Raw genomic sequence first — 19,259 nt, 5'->3', positions numbered from 1 at the left:
AGGAGTCAGGCCTGCCGCCCGAGATCCAGAATACACTCCAGAACCTCCCCTTTGAAGGGTCTGGGGGCTCTTCTCGGACCAGACGGATTCAAGGCTGCATAGCCTCAAGGACTCATGACCTACGCTCAAGTCGCTGGGTATGCACACCCTGGCAACCCAGAAGAAGCCCTTTAAGCCGCAGCCTTCCCCTCAATGCCAGTACCAGCCTCGCCGTAGGCATGAGCCTTACCATAGGCGAGGCAGGGATAACAGGCGACGGCGCAATAACAGTAATGCACCAGGCCAGAACCAAGGCCAGCACAAACCCCAGCCGGGCACTAAGTCAGGCTTTTGAAGGTGTGCTCGAGGACACCTAGAGGAGGAAGTCCGCTCGCTGCTAGAGGTGGGGGCAGTAGAGGCGGTGCCTCACAGCCTAAGGGGAAAAGGGTTCTACTCTCTGTACTGCTCATCCCCAAGGCCAAAGGGGGCCTTCGCCCATCCTAGACCAGCGCGGGCTCAACAAATTCCTGGTCAAGGCCCGGTTCTGCATGGTTTCTCTGGGCATCATCATCCCTTCCCTGGATCCGGGGGACTGGTACGCTGCCTTCAACATGAAGGACGCATACTTGCATATCGCCATCTTCCCACCACATCGGTGGTTCCTACGCTTCACCGGGGACCAAGAACATTACCAGTTTGTGGTTCTCCCGTTCGGTCTAGCCGCGGCTCCAAGGGTGTTCATGAAGTGCATGGCAGTGATGGCGGCCTTCTTACGGAGGCAGAGAATCCGGGTGTACCTGCACCTCAACGACTGGCTCCTGGCGGGCTGATCCGAGGTGGAGGTGCAGGGCCATGTGGAGGTGGCCCTGAGATTGTTCCGTGAACTGGGGCTCCTGGTCAACATCCCCAAGTCCACGCTCGTACCCACACAGAGAGTAGAATTCATAGGGGCGGTCCTGGACGCGGTGGAGGCCAGGGCAAGCCTTCCAGTATCCCAATTCAGGCTATTCAACAAGTAGTGGCCTCCCTGCGCCAGTTTCCAACGACAATGGCCAGGTGCTGCCTGCAGCTGCTGGGCCACATGGCAGCATGCACGCATGTGGTCAGGCATGCCAGACTGAGACTCAGGACTCTAGAGGCGTGGCTTGCTCGGGTGTACTGCCCAGGCAGGAACCCCCCTGGACTTGGTAGTGACAGCCCCAAGGGATGTGCTGGACCCCCTGCTGTGGTGGCAGTTCCAGCCTGTGGTTTGCAAAGGCATCCCCTTTGCCGCCCCACTTCTGGACCTGATGCTGGTGACGGATGCGTCAGACCACAGATGGGGGGCTCACCTGGGGGACCTCATGACGCAGGGGTTGCGGTCTGAAGCAGAGCGGTTGCTCCATATCAACGTGAAGGAGCTCAAGGCGGATTTTTATCATTTGTTGTCTTCTATAAGAAATTAAGTGAATTTATGGACCATATTCTACTATCTTTCTTGGAAGCAAGCCTGTGCAGCCCAAACTGTGTGCTGCCTGCTAGTATAATTCTGCTTTTGAATAGTATTGTGATAAAATTGCATCAGAGAACCCATCATAATTGCTGATAAGTTACATTTTCATTCTAGAAGTAAAATTCTCTAGTTTTCTTGGCCTCCAGGGCTAATGGAATTCTAAATCTCTAGTATTTTATCGGTTTTGGTCACCATTTGTCTTCTGTATGATTTTTCAGTCACTTAATGTGTCCAGTTTTCCCCCACAATCTCTCCACTTTCTCCAATTCAGTTGAGCATTGCTGCTACTTTGCCTAATTCTTCTGCTTTTCGATCTTCTGCATTTCAGATCTTGCTGTTTTTTAAACTGATATTGTACTAAGCAGTTGCCCTGGCTATTTCTGTAGCAAAATGAACAATTACTGTAGAATTTCCCTGACAAATAAATCTGTTTAGTTATCAGTGCTAGTGATGTGATGAGTGTGGACCCTGTGCTCAGCACTTTGTTTATATTAGGGCTCCTTAAATTTAGTTCATCTGTGGATGTTCAGTTTCCTGAGCCATCTACATCAGACCTGCAAGCAACTAACGTTATGGGAGAGGAGGCTCGAGGCTGTGCCCTTTTGAAACAGAATCCCAAGAGGGTAGGCTCCCAACAACCTTCCTCTGCTACCTCTTTTTGCACTGTAGACATACCAAAAAAAAACCATTTGTGGCTGGTCCAGGTCAGCTGACTCAAGCTTTCCGGGGCTGGGCTGTGGAGCTATAAAATTGCAGACTAGGTATTTGGCGTCAGGCTGGAGCCCAGGCTGAGACCCACGAGGAGGGAGGGTCCCAGAGCCCAGGCTCCAGCCTGAGACTGAACTGCTATGTTAGAGCTCCATGAGTTAGCTGACCCAGGCCAGCCACACATGTTCTATTGCAGTGTAGATGTACTCTAAGAGGTTGAAGGTGGTTTAACTTCTCTGGGACAGTTGGTATGAAATCTCAAGACAGTCTAAAACTCAAGAGTTTAATTAAAAACAAATCTTAATAAGAAGAGATCCGATTTAAACAAAAGAAATTGAATGCGCAACCTATTTAGTCTGAAACCCTGAAAAAGCTCATCTCTGGTTTAATTACAGTGAATAGAAAAATGATATTGCACTGTTAGAGAACTCCTTTTTCCATTCTCATCCTTTTGGCAGGTTAGTCTCTCAGGGCTGGTGTTTCCCAGAAAATTTCATTGTTAGAATGCAACCTTGAGAAGTTGCAGGGCAGAGGTCAGATTCTGCAGAATAGAAAACAATGAAATCCATAATTTATGTCCATGATTTCTTTAACTTCAGGTGTAAACGAAAAGCAGTTAAGCTGATACAATGTCATGGACAATGAAGGATACTGCATTTTTCTGTAGAGGTTTTTTTTCACTCCACCCTGTATTTCCATATATTTGCCATTCCCTTTTTACAAGACAGAATTTGATTCTTCAATGGGCCCTGAATTACAGTGGCAAAAATAGAAACCTATAATTTACTTATGAAGACTTCAAATTAAACTTTCAAATAGAGGCCATTTTAGACTCTGCTTCTAAACATGAGTTACTTCAAAACCTTTGCCAGTTGTGCAGTTACTGATTATCATAGTTGATGCTTTTTTCCCTCCCTCATTCTAATCATCTTGCCAGTTGCTAATAAGATGTCCCAGACAAGCTTTTGAGAAATAAAATGTATATGGAAAGTGCCTAACCCAAGATCTAGGGCCAGTGCTTGAACAATTCTTAAAACTACTGCTGGTAGAAAAGAAAATTTAAGTTGATTTAGGTCAATATTGTTTCTGCATAATGTGCTTTTCAGTCACAAAAACCTTTGTAGAATTCGCAGCGACTAGTCAATGAAAAACTTTGTGCCCTAGGGATTTAACTTCTGAGGATTCAACAATATAGCCACTAACAAAGGTAAGTACATTCTAAACTCTGGGAGCCAGCACTAAACAGAACTTAATTTGTTCAGTGGGGAGTGAGAAAATGTGTGACAACTGAACACAGGTGTGCTATTCAAAATATTATGATTCCAAATCCTACATACCTTGTCTGTCTGTTGCTTTCTATAGGTGTAAAGCACAAGTCTTTTTTAACAGCTGAAGATTGCTTTGAATTGGGCAAGATTGCATACACTGAGGCAGACTACTATCATACTGAGCTGTGGATGGAGCAAGCTCTGAAACAGCTTGATGATGGAGAGGTGTCTACTGTTGACAGAGTCTCCATTCTAGATTATTTGAGTTATGCTGTGTATCAGCAGGGGGACCTGGACAAAGCAATGATGCTCACCAAGCGACTTCTTGAACTGGGTATGTTGTTAAGAGACTAGATCCACAATATATTGTAAAACTGGTCGGGAAATTCTGTGATGTAGCAGTTTTCATAATATGGTCTGTAGATTACTTTTGTTTCAGAGTAATTGTGGGTAGCTGCTTCTGTCATACAGGTGAACGTCTGCCAAAATAAAATGGGTGAGGAATCATAGACTTTAAGTTCAGAAGGGACCATTATGATCGTCTAGTCTGACCTCCTGCACAACGCAGGCCACAGAACCTCACTCACCCACTCCTGTAACAAACCCCTATCCTATGTCTGAACTATTGAAGTCCTCAAATTGTGGCTTAAAGACTTCAAGGTGCAGAGAATCCTCCAGCAAGTGACCCGTGCCCCACACTGCAGAGGAAGGCGAACAACCCCCAGGGCCTCTGCCAATCTGACCTGGAGAAAAATTCCTTCCTGACCCCAAATATGGCGATCAGCCAAACCCTGAGCATGTGGGCAAGACTCATCAGCCAGACACCCAGGAAAGAATTCTCTGTAGTAACTCAGATCCTACCCCATCTAACATCCCATCACAGGCCATTGGGCATATTTACTGCTAATAGTCAAAGATCAGTTAAATGCCAAAATTAGGCCATCCCATCATACCATCCCCTCCATAAACTTATCAAGCTTAGTCTTGAAGCCAGATATGTCTTTTGCCCACACTGCTCCCCTTGGAAGGCTGTTCCAGAACTTCACTCCTCTGATGGTTAGAAACCTTTGTCTAATTTCAAGTCTAAACTTCCTGATGGCCAGTTTATATCCATTTGTTCTTGTGTCCACATTGGTACTGAGCTTAAATAATTCCTCTCCCTCCTTGGTATTTATCCCTCTGATATATTTATGGAGAGCAGTCCTATCTCCCCTCAGCCTTCTTTTGGTTAGGCTAAACAAGCCAAGCTCTTTGAGTCTCCTTTCATAAGACAGGAAGGTATCCAATCCAGCAGTTACACCCATTGTATTAAAAGATGATGCAAATAATCTTCCCTAATATTACTTTTTCAAATAAGAATAGCTGCTGCAAGGATATTATGGGATCAGCACTGGGAGTTTGGCAAGGGAGGAGGGCCACAAAAGTATGCCTGCCTTAAGAAATGATCTGTAACATGAAGCTGACTACTTGAGGTACATCTGAATTCATTTTTGGATGGGAGTTTGCATTTGAGGGAATGGTTGTTTCTGTTTTGGCCTAAATTTTACTCCTTGCATACATTTGTTTCCAAGAAGGGTAAATGGAAAATTAAAAATTCCATCCTTAAAGAAAGGAAGAGACAAATACTTCTTGTAGAATTGGGCAGTTCCTGCCATGTTATAAGTTCTTTTGGCATGGAGTCTCTTCCTGTGTGATTATACAGTGACTTGCACAGTGGAGGGTTGCCAGCTGTCCAGTTTTCAACTGAACACCTGGTCGAAAAGGGACCCTCTCCAGCCCAGTGAAAATGAGCGAGTGAGTGAAGGTGAGGGAGAGCAAGGGAGGGAGTGGCAGGACCTCAGAGAAGGGGTGGGGCAAGGGTGTTCGGTTTTGTTTGTTGAGAAAGTTGGCAACCCTAGGGGGCCCTGATTGTCGTTGAAGCATTTGGGTGCTACTTTTAATACAAATGATGATGATATAGAAAAATATGCAAGTAACTTTGACTAAAACTCTTTTTACAGGGATTATAAATTTGGCCTCAAATATGCTGTATGCTTAAACTTGACATTCAAAATCAGTGTATTTTTATAAATTGATTTATAATCCATTTTGGCTTTGCATAGCTACAAAATTGTATCTGGTTTAAAACTTGATTATGGTGTTAGTTTCATAGCAATGTTGCATCAAATTAATATGTTTAATAACCAAGATATGTCAGTGACTGCATGTTTAATCATTTAGAAGTTCAGTTCTGTTCTAATGTACTATGTAAAAATAGCAGCTTGCTCAGCACTTGCTCTTGTGTATATCCTTTCTCTCTAGGCACTCACATAGCTCTCATCGCCACAGTATCTGAACACCATGTAGAGTCAACGCTTCTTTATTTTCTAAATTGTCTAAAATTTGTTTTACTGTCTTTTCATTCTTCTTTGCTATACAATCAGTATAGCTTCCCTCTCCTAAAGATGAATTCTGTTCTTCTGTGTACATAAACACAGTTGTTTATACTGAGTTCAGAATGCAGGATCTCTCTTGTTAATTGTACATGAGGCTGGAAAAACCCATATTGAGTCTGCAGAGCTGGCCCATGAAAACTATCTTTTAAATTGCGGACTGAGCAGTTTTTATTTGGAATAATTGAAAGACAACAAATATAGAATCCAGTAATGGCTTGCCTAGTGATATTTAAACACAATGGCATAGTATATCTAGGCATTTGTCATTTTCATCACTGTATGGTATCTGAGTGCCTGAATGAGGATGTTCTAATCTTAATTCTGAATTAATCCTTTCACAGCAGTAAAACCCCTTCATCAGTAAATGGAGGAATGAGCTGGCATAGTTTGTTAAACTAGCACTTTTTTCTACCAAATTTTGTCAGCTGTCAGTATTCCTGGCCCAACTCTCTCCCTGTTGAGTTTCCTGATGGGACAATGCAGTCTATTTCACACACAATATCCTCATTTCTCTGTCTCCCTTTATAGTCTTGCAGGCTGTCTCCCCCATGGAATAGTTTAAAGTTTATTCTATCTCTTAACTGTTGCTGGGTAGTACTGCTTCCAGTGGAGGTGTCAGTTTCTTGGATTTAGAGGGTTTAAGCTAAGGTTTTCCTTGCCCATTCTCTGCTTCCCTGTACAATGAGCAATGAGAACACAGAAATGTATTACATCCCCACTTGTCACCTATTGAATGGGTCAGGCTTTCAGCTATATTTTTGTTCTGATTTAACTGTGTAAGCATGTTGGATCACTAAGCATTAATTTTTACAACTTCTGTTCCAGAATGAAGAGTGTTTTTCTTTTCAAGGAGATGCTTTTATATACCCTTTCAGGTTGACTTCTACCAGTTGCAAACTTATCTGTGGTGCCTCTCCTTTCTTCTCCATTAGATCCTGAACATCAGAGAGCAAATGGTAACTTAAAATACTTTGAATATATCATGTCTAAAGAAAAAGAAGCAAATAAGTCTACTACCAAAACAGATAGCCAGACTGACAAGGAAACAAAGAAAAAGGAACCAAACAAAGATTACCTGCCAGAGAGACAGAAGTATGAAATGCTGTGCCGTGGGGAGGGTCTCAGAATGGTAAAGTGGAATAGCCTGTTTGTTTTTGTTTTTTGTTTAATCTACAAAACCAGTTATGCAGGACTCATTTAGGCGTGTCGGCAAGTTCTGGTGCTAAAGAGAAAGGTCAGTCAGCTTGCAGGGATGAGCTGGCTCACCTTTAGAACACTGTTTTCCCTCTTACTCCTGTCTTTATGGTGGCCTGCGTTCAAAGTATTTTTGATGAACGTTTGCAAGAAGTTTTGTATCGAGCTTGAACATAAGGAAATCATTTTAGCAATAGGTTTCAGAGTAGCAGCCGTGTTAGTGTGTATCCGCAAAAAGAGAGAGAGTACTTGTGGCACCTTAGAGACTAACAAATTTATTTGAGCACAAGCTTTCGTGAGCTAGGGCACAGCTGTAGCTCACGAAAGCTTATGCTCAAATAAATTTGTTAATCTCTAAGGTGCCACAAGTACTCCTTTTCTTATTGTAGCAATAGAATGACTATAGACCTATAGTGGAGGGAATGAAGAGGGACAGTGCAGCATCTCTGAATGAAGAAATAGTAACCCATGTTTGAGGATGCTGCCCTCTAACCCTAATGTATTTTAATACCAGTTAGTGCACTGAGAATCAAATAAGGTTATTGCATTACAACAAAGATTGTATTACACACATTGTATTACACACAGCATTGAACATTGTTCATCTTAAGACGAACTGTAAAGTTAATGTTTGCTCTAAGATGTGTCTAATATTAAACTTGCTGAGAGCATGGTTTCTCAAACAATGTGCTTGACCTCCCTAAGGAGACTCCAGTCTCCTCAATTGGTAAAATACAAGTAGACATAGGGAAAATGAATTACTGTGTTTTGTTCTTCTCAGAATGAAGGAAAGGCTGATGCCAATCACAGCAGTGAATGAATAGTCTAAGTGCCTATGAATTCATTCATCTAGGTTTTCCAAAAAGTGATGGACTCTTTCAATCCAGTGTCTAAATACTGCTCAGCTGATGCTGTTTAGGAGCTAGAAGATAGACTTCTTCCTTCCTGAATTTGTTGTAATCATATGCAAAATTTCTCTTCATTGACTTACTATTTAACTTATTAATTATAAATTGTTTGTTTTGTTATATTTAATTTGTTTGCTGAAGGACCACCCCTCACCCCCTTAAGGATATGTCTACACAGCATAGTCTACCGCGGATCTTTCCCAGGTTTTAGCCTTAGCCCCCCTACTATCCACACTGGGTTTGTAGGTGTTTTAAGCCCAGGTTTGTTTATCCCAGCTAGGAGTGTGGGTTAGAACCTGGGCTCCACTTTAAGTTGGGCCGGAGCCCACCCACTTCGCAGTGAGGATACAGGCTAAACCATTCAAGTTCTGATAGTCCTCTAATGCCCTTTCCACAATTCCCCCTAAAAGATTGTTCTCCTACAATTGACTGGAAAAGAATCCTAGATCATCTCACCACAAAGAACAATGAGATATTCCCCCCAGACACACATGGGTGAATGGAGAAAGTCATAACACAGTGCTATGGGTAGGGCTTGGCAGAGGGGACATTCACACCTGGGCAAAGCTAACTTGGATGCTCAGACCTGGGTGAAGGGTACAGACATAGCCATAGTGTTATGTGCTTGCCATATGAATATGTGTAAGAACACCAACAGAGAAAGTGGTCAGGTTTATAGATGGAATATGACAGGTCAACAAGTTCCATGGTGTGAATATACGATATATATATACCTACGCTAGTTGTGTCACATTAGATGCATTTCTGTCATAATGTGTAATTTTTTATATTTAAAAAAGAAATGCGTGTGTCCTGTAATGGTGTTAATGTGAGCAAGCACTTGATTCTTTTTGTGTTTGTTCTGCCTTGATTTCAGACACCTCGGAGACAGAAGAAACTCTTCTGCCGCTATTACAATGGAAACCAGAATCCCAAGTATGTTCTGGGACCTGTCAAACAGGAGGATGAATGGGACAAACCTCGGATTGTTCGCTTCCTTGAAATTATTTCTGATGAAGAAATTGAAACTGTGAAAGAACTAGCAAAGCCAAGGGTAAAGAGCTTCAGATTCCTCTTGTTTTGGAAACTTCCATGCCATCTATAGTGTTCTATGTGCATGAACTCAATTCACCTCTTGAATTAGGAGTTTGTAAAGTTAGCTTGGGCGAATGGTGTTATGCACACACACGCATGCACACACGCACACAGAGTAATGTTTTCTCTGCATGGCTTATGCAGATTCACCAAACTGTTCTGCTGGATAAGATTTTTGTGAATGCTATTATGGAGGAGAAGAGAACCTCCTTGAACTCCACAATAGTCCCAGCATGAAACTTCCCCCTATTGCAACTGGCCTGCCTCAGTATGCTGCCACCGCTACCACCACTCTTAATTTATGTTGAATACTCGTCACAGTCACTATGGCGTATAAATGACAGTTAATTTGTATGGAGATGCCATTTAGGAGCCACCATATCTGTGATCATGGACACCAGATAATCCGAATTTACCATATGGACATCTACAAAATAGTAGTACTCTTCTTTAGTCATCTGAAACAGACTCAGGGGCATGAGGTGCTCTGGGGCAGTTACATAAGTCCTTTTCAGCAAATCTCACCCTAGCTTCATTTAACTTCAAACTAAAAGAGGTGTAATAGGTTAGACCTAACATAACCTTCGTTCTCCCACTTCATCACCTCAACTCTCCAATCCCATTTCAAGAACCAGATTCCAAAGGACCAGTCTCTGAATCTGAAATAACCTAAGACTGGCTTATTGTCAAGGCAGCCATGAGAGCCCAGGTCAAACAAAAAAGCTATTTTGCTGGAAGTCACCCAGGACAATATGATTGGCAGCTGCAATACCAGGACAGATTAAATCTGTTAAGAAACTTGTGGTGTACCAATGTAGTAAATATAACACAACTTGTCTCAGTTTAACTCTATCTCAAGACTTGCACTTGAGGTGAAGCTATTCTAATTAATCCATGTTTGTACAGGTCACCAACTACTTCTGAAATCAGATGCAAACAATATAAGTGCATCATTTCTCCAGCACTACTTCTGTTTATGCTAAACAGATACTTATTGGGAAAGAGCGGAGCGAATGAAGGATAAACACTGTGTGGATAGGTACATCAGAATTACCTAAGAGAAATTATCCAACCATTTCTTCTTTATTCAAGCAAATCAAAGGCCTTATCCATAATCAAGTCAAGAATGGTGCTGCCTTTGTTAGCCACCAACTTGAGTACTGAAGAGCATCAAGTGAAGAGTAGGCTCACTATCACCTGACATTCTTTGTTCTTGAGGTAACACCCCAGACTAAACCAGTGGATCTGATTTCAAGTGCTGTGCTCCTTCCCTACACCTAAAACATCTCTTCTTGCCTATGCTTCCCATGTCGATCACATCAGGAATCAGAGCCCAGTTTGTGTGGTAATTCCTATTTTGTTGTGTTACAATGGAAAATGATACCACTGATGATTGGGCTGCATTGTTGCTGTAGGAAACACTGGTGTTGCCTCTTTGGAGTGTAACTAAAGCTGTTCTTTATGGAGTGAAAAGAAAACCTTTCTGTTATACGGATCACTGAAAACGATACACAGATGATAGTGGATTTAAACTAAACTTTCTGGGACCATTGTTTTCTAGTCCGATAAATGTTCAGCCTGTTACAAAGCTGTGCCAATTTCGGGTACTAATATCTTGCGTTGAAAAATGTGGAACATTCAAACTTAAAGCCTAGACATTGCAGAGTTCAGTGGTTGATGCTGCATGAGACTATGTTTTGGGGTTGAAAGTTCATCTCTTGTATTCCAGCTATTGGGAGTGTCACAGAAGTCTTAGAGCCTAGAAGTGAAAGGGTGTGTAATCCCTACCCAGTCTTCTGCTCCTTTGTCATCAGCTGGCACGAGAAAAGCTTAATTCAGTCTTTCGAGACTGTCTGTCTGCTTTTGAGTAGTAAGCTGTGTGCAGTGATCCAGCTCCTCACCCCATTTTGTCCCATGGGTAAAGAACAGTGCAGATTAAGGGGTTCCCTGATTCTTTGCTTAGATCAATAAGGTCTGAGATGCTTTGAGCCTTTATTGCAAAATAAAAACTAGTAGTAAAACACTTGCCCAGATGTGACACACACACAGGACTCAATAAACCCTCCTTGGCCTGGAGCCACCATAATGCAGGTCTGTCAATGACCGTCTCGTGCTTCTAATGCTGGAGCACTGCAACTGAAACTTTCCCAATTATGGGTCGCTGTACCGTAGCTGAACGTGCAGTCGCAACATGCAGTTTGCTTGTGGTGGTGCCATGACTCCGTATGGCAGAAACCGATTTTGTGGAAATGGAGCAGAACAGGACACTGACTAAAATGGGATGGAAGCAAATTACTTGACAATGGTGCAGTGTGTTGGCTGGAGAAGAGAGGCCCTAGAACAGTCTTGGTCCAAAGTCTTATTTCTGGACGATCAAAAAACGTGGGAAGTATTTCACATGATTTGTGATCATGGTGTAGCTGACGGGTCTGCATTCTGGAACAGAGAATGCAAAACACAGATCAATTATTCAACCAACTAATGCAGATAATAAGTTAGAGATATTTTTCAGATTCTGAGGTAAGGTTTCCTTCATGTCCCCCCCACCCCCACGGTTAAAACTTTTACTCAGTGTGTTCCTTATTGATGATTTAACTCTAAAGTGCATCCTGGATGTACCGTATAACATTAACAAAGCAAGAGTTGTACATCCTTGACATACATGCTGTATAACTTCCAGCAATTGAAAGGAGTTGAAAGATGTTACAGGAAATAGCTTTACTTATCTAACCAGCTCGCTCTTGTTGCTCCCCAGAAACTGGAGTATTGCTTCTAGGAAAAAATGTACCACTCATTCGCTCCCTCTTCTCTAAGAAGGAACTGAAGTATCTCCTTTTTATTCGTGTTAGAGGTTTCCCCACCTTCGCCACCACACACATACTCTTTCTGCTATAAAACATGTAAAACACCACAATGGAAACTGATTGGATGAAGTGCATGGCTTGTGTGGAAATTTTTTTCCCCTCTGTAGGTTTCTGAATGGTCGGATTAATGTGATGCGATATTTACTTTGTAATGCAACTATTCTGATTGGTTCGCTTCACAGCTGAGGCGAGCCACCATTTCAAACCCCATAACGGGAGTCTTGGAGACGGCACATTACAGAATTAGCAAAAGGTAAGAGACTTCGTACACCAAACATTCTGGGCCTGTAATGAGTGCTTGTTCTCTGCTCATTCAGGGATAGAGAGGTGGTCTAAAAACATACTTTAGACTTTCTAAACCATCTCTTTAATATGTACAGATATTGTAACAGGCTGTTACTGCTGAGTTTCTCAGTCTTTTCCTCTAACTAGAAGTTCTGTTTTTTGCCGTTTTAGCGAATATTCCTTTTTTCAAATAGTATTTTGTACAGGTGCATAGAATGTGCACAGGTGCAAAACTCAGTGGAGGTTCCCTTGTATGTGATTTCCCTGACCACATATACCAACAAAAATTTGTCATTGCTCTCTTTGCTAAATCTGGCAGACTCTCTGAGGATCCCTTGCATTCAGAAGTGGAGTCACATTATCCTGCATAACAGTTGCATTGGCATGCAGAAGCATTTGTTCATTAGTCATATAAAATACAATTGTCCAAGATAATCTGTCTTCCTCCGGTCTGTTTTGTTTGTTTGTTTTTGGCTGCCTCCTAACTCAAACCTTGAAGAAAGCAGCAGTATTTTTTTCTTTACCGGCTTCCAAGTTCTCTCCACTTTGCTAAAAAGCACTGCAGATTTGTGAATTTGAGTTTTGTTTTCTGAAAAAAGTTTGATAATGTCTTCGCATTTGCACCTCTCCAAAAGACGTCTTTAGGAGCTGCATAGTAAAGGTCCAGTCCTCCATTAGCTGTTTTGTTTTCCTCACAAAAATCCTGTTCTTCAGCATTTAACAAAAACAAGAAAAGAACATTAAACTTCTGGATACAGAGGAATTTTCTTTGAAACTCAGCACTATGAACTATTTGCAGAAAGTCTCTAGTTTTTAAAAAAAAAAAAAAAAAAAGAGAGAGGAAAGAAAAAAGTGAAAGGACATTCTAACCAAATTTGTCCACCCAATTCTTCATTTTGGAAATGGCAGCTGCAACTACTGTCTCCCTTCTAAATACTGCTGCTGATCTGAGAGCATTGCATACCATCCAGACCAATCGGAAACCCTTCCAATCACCTGTGGCTTGTCAAAAAGAAGCCTGCTATCAGAGTAAGCCCTTGTCCTTTCTCTTTTTGTAGCTGAGCCGGGCTACTGTACATGACCCTCAGACTGGGAAACTGACCACAGCACATTACAGAGTCTCTAAGAGGTAAGGGGAATGTGTTCCAAAGGTATATCTAACACCTAGGAAATCTGTTCTGTAGCTAACCTGTTAAATCTTCTAGTTGCAGATCTGAGATGAGGGAAGATTATACATATTTGTTTCTTGTGCTCATTTCTATTTAGAAGAGATGAGGTGGCCTAAAAATTACCTGGCACGTATTGTTGCAAATGGGCTGCTTAAATAGGACATTTTAAAGCATTCCTGTTAGCTAAAAGGAAAGCTGCTACTGCTTTTCTGTCTGCATGGTCCTGAATAACACAAATAGCATACTAAAAACCTGCTAAAAAAATGGGAAGATTCCCACCTAAACTAAAATTCAGAAAGGGCTGCACTTGTTATTTGTACCATTGTACCAATATATGTTTAAAATTAAGCACTTGAGATTTGTTATAATGAATAGCAACAACAGCATGAGTAGAGAGCTTGAGAACTTTAGTTCAAAAATTCTTTGTTTATTGTTTGTTTATCACAACACTAACTAGTTGTTCATTTACTCTGCTAGTTGATTTAATATAAAATCCAGCATTCATTGGAAAATATTAGAGCCGCATTTTGTTTGATTAAATTATCTTTTGAACAAATGAAACTATCATTAAAGGGTTTTTGTCCATAGTTTTAACCTCAGCATTTGAATAGTGTTTTTTAAAAAGGGGTAAAAATGAATTGGGTTTACAGAGATGTAAAATTTCTGAAATATTCTCCCCCTGCCACAAAAACCATTAGCTTTTAGTTATTTATGTGAGCAGTGAGTTTAGAACCCTTATGAACAAGAAGACTACTACTAATTAAATACTAGATTATTAGAAATTCTGTTCCAAAAGGATTGGTAGTAAAAAGACTTGTTAAGGAAATATCCTCCTCTTAGGGCTTTTTGACTGAGCTGGTTTGGATTCCAGATAAATCCTTACTACTGAAAACCAGAAACGATATGCTCTATTTCCTGGGTTGTGTTTTTTGTTTTTTTTTTTAAATAGATGGCTGCTTCCCCACTCCAAACATTACAGGCATTCTTTCCTAGTCATTGCCCTTCTAAATTACAGCATTCCTCTATGAGGAGACTACTGTTCACTCAGCAGTACGTGGCAGACTGTGTTAACAGGGGCATGTTGCCAGCTGCATGAAGAGGCATGTCAAGCCTTGCTGTATGCAGTACAAGAATATATCCAGACAGTTTGACACAGCTTTCAAGGAAACTAGTGGTTTTTGAGGCAGCCAGTTAGAATCCGTAGCATACGAGGTTAGTGTTTACCCTTCAGGAATATCCGCCTCTGCTTTTATTTTAATCACTGCTCTTTCTCTAAAGGAAGTGTATTTAGACCATCCTTAGTATGTAAAGATGTTAGTAATGTTGTATTTTATATATCTCATAACAAAGCCAATGAGTAGGTTATAGTCAACCTTTTAAGAAATGACTAGAAATGTTAAGGAAGGGGAGTAAATGTAATTGCAATTTTTAACTGTTCATTTGTAATAAGGTCAGACATCCATTTCCCAATTTTTTTTTAATTTTCAAGTTGAGAAAATGTTAAATATCCACCAGTGTGGATTTAAAACGCTTCATAAAATATTTTATGTAAAATACAGTGTGGCAGAATGTTTCTAATTCAGGTGTACAGATCATGCTGTACATGAAGAGCTTCTGAAGGGGAGAGGCTAAATGTTATGTTCTGACAATGGCAGCAATGATAACTAGACCTTTCTACCCTTCAGGGAATCTCTAAGAATTTTGGCTTTTTGAAGTGGCACAAAGAAAAGTCCTATGTTAGCTTCCCTGTGATTCCCTCTTAAAGTAAAATGGAAAAATGCTTGTGGGCTTCGCGAGTAAAAGGGGTTTCAAAAGAATTATTTTCCACCAGGAAAAAAAAGCTCCTCTTAATGTGGATGATAGTCTTTTCGATGTAAGGTTACCTGTCTGTAACGTTCACTTGAAGCATAATGATACTTCTAATGAGTGAAATTGTTTTCTGGCTAGTAGAAGTTGAAGGAAAAGTTACACTGAAGGGCAAGAGCCTGGCATGCATTTCACAAGAGCTGCTCTGATCCTTAAATCCACACTTGAATAGTTCAGCTAGTTGAGCACAATTTTCTAACTGATTACTAATCCTATAATCACAAAAGCTTATGCTCAAATAAATTTTAGTCTCTAAGGTGCCACAAGTACTCCTTTTCTTTTTGTGGATACAGACTAACACGGCTGCTACTCTGAAACTAATCCTATAGTGCAATTACCAGTGGAAAAATGTCTTCAGGTTTGTGTGAGAGAAGGGTAGTGGAGCAAGTGAAATGAAGTTTTTCAAGTGGAGGATTTCTGTCCCTGTGGAGCAGCCCTCACTGTACATACCTACCTTGGCTGCTTTGATAGTGAGCTCTGCAAGAGATAGACAGAACAGCTCCCTTAGACTGACTTTTTTTTTTTTTTTTAAATACCCATGGAGAACAAAAGTTGAGACCAGCAGCAAAAATGGATGATACAGATGGGCTCATATTCCTGAAGGGCAGATAGACAAATCCTGTTGGAAGTTGCAGTTCTGGAGGAACCTCTTCATATGCATAATAAAAGCCAATGGAGCTTACTAGAGCAGCGGTTCTCAATCTGGGGTCAGGACTGCAAAGTAGGTCACGACATCATTTTAATAGGGTCACCAGGATCAGCACAGACTTGCCCAGGGTGGCTCAGGCCCCCTCTCCCTCCATCCGAGGTGGTGGAACCCATCCTCCCCCCCTTCATTTAGTAAATTTGTTGTCAGAAGGAGGTTGTGATGCAATGAAGTTTGAGAACTTCTGCACTAGAGGCTTAGAGAACTACCAGAGGCTAGTTGGTGCTGGAAAATCAATCTAGAGCTAGGAATACGCAAATCCTCCTGAGCTGTGATAGGAACTGAGGAAGTAGACTCAGTGATGCTTATGGGTGACAACTTGTGCCAAATGTCTTGCTAGAAGTCATTATTCAACTCTACCAAGTAGCTTTCACTGCCAAGTTACTCTTCCAAAGTATGTATGATGCTTTACCAGAAATAAGACTGATGCTTCATAGTCTTTCTTCACAAAAGTTTGCTTTATCTGGATCATCTGTTTCCTTCTGTTCTCTGTCACACGGCTGTGGTCAGGAAACAACTGCCAGACCCAGAAAGCTGTCTCAGGTCTGGCAAATATGAAAATGCAAGATCATCCCCCCCCCCACCCCCACTACTGCCCCTTCAATCTTATATGCTATGGTAACGGGGGGCTAAATAAATACTTGAGTGCCTCAGACTCTATTGTATTTATCCTTCCACCACTTGTGTGAAGTAGGCAGGTTCTGTTTTCCCCATTTTACAAAAGGTGTACTGTAACACAGACTAAGTGAATTGCCTGTGGAAGTCTGTGGTGGAGCAGGGCATTGAACTTGAGTTGAATCTAGTCCTAACCACTAGACTACCTGTCTTCTCTTTCGTACTCAAGAGGGAGGTGAAAGCTACTTGGTAGAGTTGAATAGTGACTTCTAGCAAGTATGGATTGAATTGGGCGTGATGGCGTAGCCTGATAGTAACAAAATGGTCTTATTGTGGTGGTTTTTTGTGTGTTGTTGTTACAGTGCCTTTCTGAGGACAGTGTTGCATGTTCTGGGGTTTTAATTTTCAATATGCAGTGTTGTGGGAAATGCTTCATATGCACACATTCCTCTTCCTTTCCTTCTTGATCATTCCAAACAGAATCAGGATAGTCTGCTTTTAACACTTTCTTATGCTAACAATTGTTCAAAAGTATTTTTATAAATACTCCCAGTGTGCTGAAGTCCTCATTTTGAGATGGACTGCATTTACGTACTGTTCTGTACATGGTGAATATTTAAACAGATTTCATGTTTGCCCTTGGAGATTCTGTAACCTGTGTCAGTACCATGTGTTGTAGGAACGTGTTTTGCTGCTTCTCTTGATGTGGGGCGTTCTGGGGCTTTTAAAAATACACTGATGTTAGTAGGTGAAAAATTGTTATAAACCTTTGAACCAACGTACATACTGATTTGCCAGTTCACTGGTTCTCAGATTGGTCTGTGGGCACCGGTGTTCAAGTGTTGTGGGCTTCTAGTTTCCCACTGTTTTATAGGTATCTAAACTTTTCATTGCAAAGATGATCCAGGGAGTTAGCTGTGCGGCTAGGAGGAGTTATCACATAAAAGGGTTGTAAACACCAAGGGAGCAGAGTCACCAGTGTTTCGTGTTGTACATGAGAGAGGACACTCTGGTGAAGAAAAAGAAGAGGAAAAGATGGCTGGGTAGCATATGCAAAGAGGAAGAAAAAAGGGACTAGAGAAAAGGAAGCTATATTGCTGGAGACACATCAGGATTGTTATATGTTCATGAGGGCTAAGGGAAATGGTCCAGTAGACGGGCTCAGATGTGATGACACGAAGTTTGAGCCCTGCTGCATTAGTCGGTAATACTCAAGTTAAATCATTACCTTTGAATACAGTCGTTATTTTTACATTGCTTGACTTTCAAGAATGGACGTAACAAACGGGATAACATTGTGATTTGTCTTCTCCATACCTGCAAAATGATACATTGGTTCAGTAGTCTGTGTCTGGATGAAGACAGCGGATTCATACTGAAGGCTTACATAGTATCAGTTATTTCTGCACCTATTTTATTTCTGTCTGAACTCATTTTTTCCCCAAAGTATCTTAATTGCAAAGGAAGCTCTTGGTTCCAAGTTTGAAACATCATCATTTAAAGGTAGCAAAGTTCTAAAATGATTTTCAGGACTTTGAGGCTGACCTTTTTAGGAAGCTGGAGAATATTTAAAAAATGATACTGGGTAATATTTGCTTACTCAAGTAAAGCAGAACTATTTGCTAAATACTGAATATTCTACAAGCTGTTCTGGTAAGAATTCCTGAACAAGGAGGAGAGAAATTAAAATACCTTTTTCGTGTATTCAGATTTTTTCGTTTTTAAATATACTTTGCTCTTGCCACCAATGAGGGAAGATGGGGAAACTTTGGCCATTTCATATTCTATTCTCCAGAAGCCTTTCTGAAAATAGATGTTTATCTCGAGAGCCCACAAAAAGTTGTTCCTGTTCTATTTAAAAAAAGAGGACAGCTACAGTAAAGCTAGTATAGTATTGCTCACTGCATAAACATTTGGACTGTGCTTTATGTGGATCTATGCTGTTATGCTTGGAATATGGAGGTAGTCCCTTTGCCACATTTCTCTAGTGCCTTTCTTCCTCTCTCATGAGAACACATGGTTACAGGGGAAATTAAAGCAGCTGTCCAAACAGGGCTTTGATTGAGATGGGTTGACAACCCAGTCCCTCCTACCCCCACCATTTATTTATTTATTTTAAGGCACTCCTCTTATTCTTTAGAATTTCCATTTTTTTTAAAAAAAAAATGTTACATCTCTAGTCCTTATAGTTGCAGAGAAAGCATTAAAATGTGAAACCAAATGTCAGTGCAGTATGTCTGGAAAAAATAGGTCTGAGGGATGTGAATTGCCCTATTTATTTCATTGTCTGTCTGATAATGGAAGACTTGTCAGTGAAGTTTCATTGTTGTTAAAGCAAGCAAGTAAGAAGTGAGGGAGAGTGTGGAAATCACAAATCTGTATAACCTGAGAGGATAGTGTTTGGGAGAGTTGAATTGCAATCGCCATAGTCCTGTGTATGCTGAGCCAAAAACAGAGATAAGGGTCCATGTTTAAACACTGCTTCGACTGCATAAGTTCCTACCATGGATTGGCTGTTCAGAATAGACAGGGCAAAACTTGTGTTTGCAAGCTTGTTCAAAATTATTGTTAGAACCTGACATAAAATAATGGAATACAGTTTTTAGTCCTGTTCACCCCAGCTGGCCAAATAGTATTGGAAAGTAACTTACCTCGTTTAAAAAGTTTAAATATGG

General features: G+C 41.1%; 1 protein-coding gene across 9 annotated transcripts in view; it reads left to right on the top strand.

The window, feature by feature from the left end:
* The window catches only part of P4HA1 (prolyl 4-hydroxylase subunit alpha 1), a 65,997-nt gene that overhangs the window by 28,779 nt on the left and 17,959 nt on the right, over positions 1-19,259 (top strand). For 7 of the 9 annotated variants that reach the window (XR_012160009.1, XM_073353643.1, XM_073353637.1 and 4 more), the window contains 4 exons: positions 3,542-3,781; positions 6,815-7,011; positions 8,862-9,038; positions 12,126-12,196. Coding sequence is in view for 8 of the 9 variants with exons in the window: in XM_073353643.1 (XP_073209744.1) it covers positions 3,542-3,781; positions 6,815-7,011; positions 8,862-9,038; positions 12,126-12,196 (685 nt within the window). In the remaining variant the exon portion in view is untranslated. Of the gene's footprint in view, positions 1-3,541; positions 3,782-6,814; positions 7,012-8,861; positions 9,039-12,125; positions 12,197-13,286; positions 13,358-19,259 lie in introns of all 9 variants that reach the window. The other 2 variants (XM_073353641.1, XM_073353638.1) reach the window with 1 other exon arrangement.

The sequence above is a fragment of the Lepidochelys kempii genome, chromosome 7 (genome assembly GCF_965140265.1).
Source record: "Lepidochelys kempii isolate rLepKem1 chromosome 7, rLepKem1.hap2, whole genome shotgun sequence".
Taxonomy (NCBI): domain Eukaryota; kingdom Metazoa; phylum Chordata; order Testudines; family Cheloniidae; genus Lepidochelys; species Lepidochelys kempii.
This window is presented reverse-complemented; position numbering and strand designations above follow the sequence as displayed.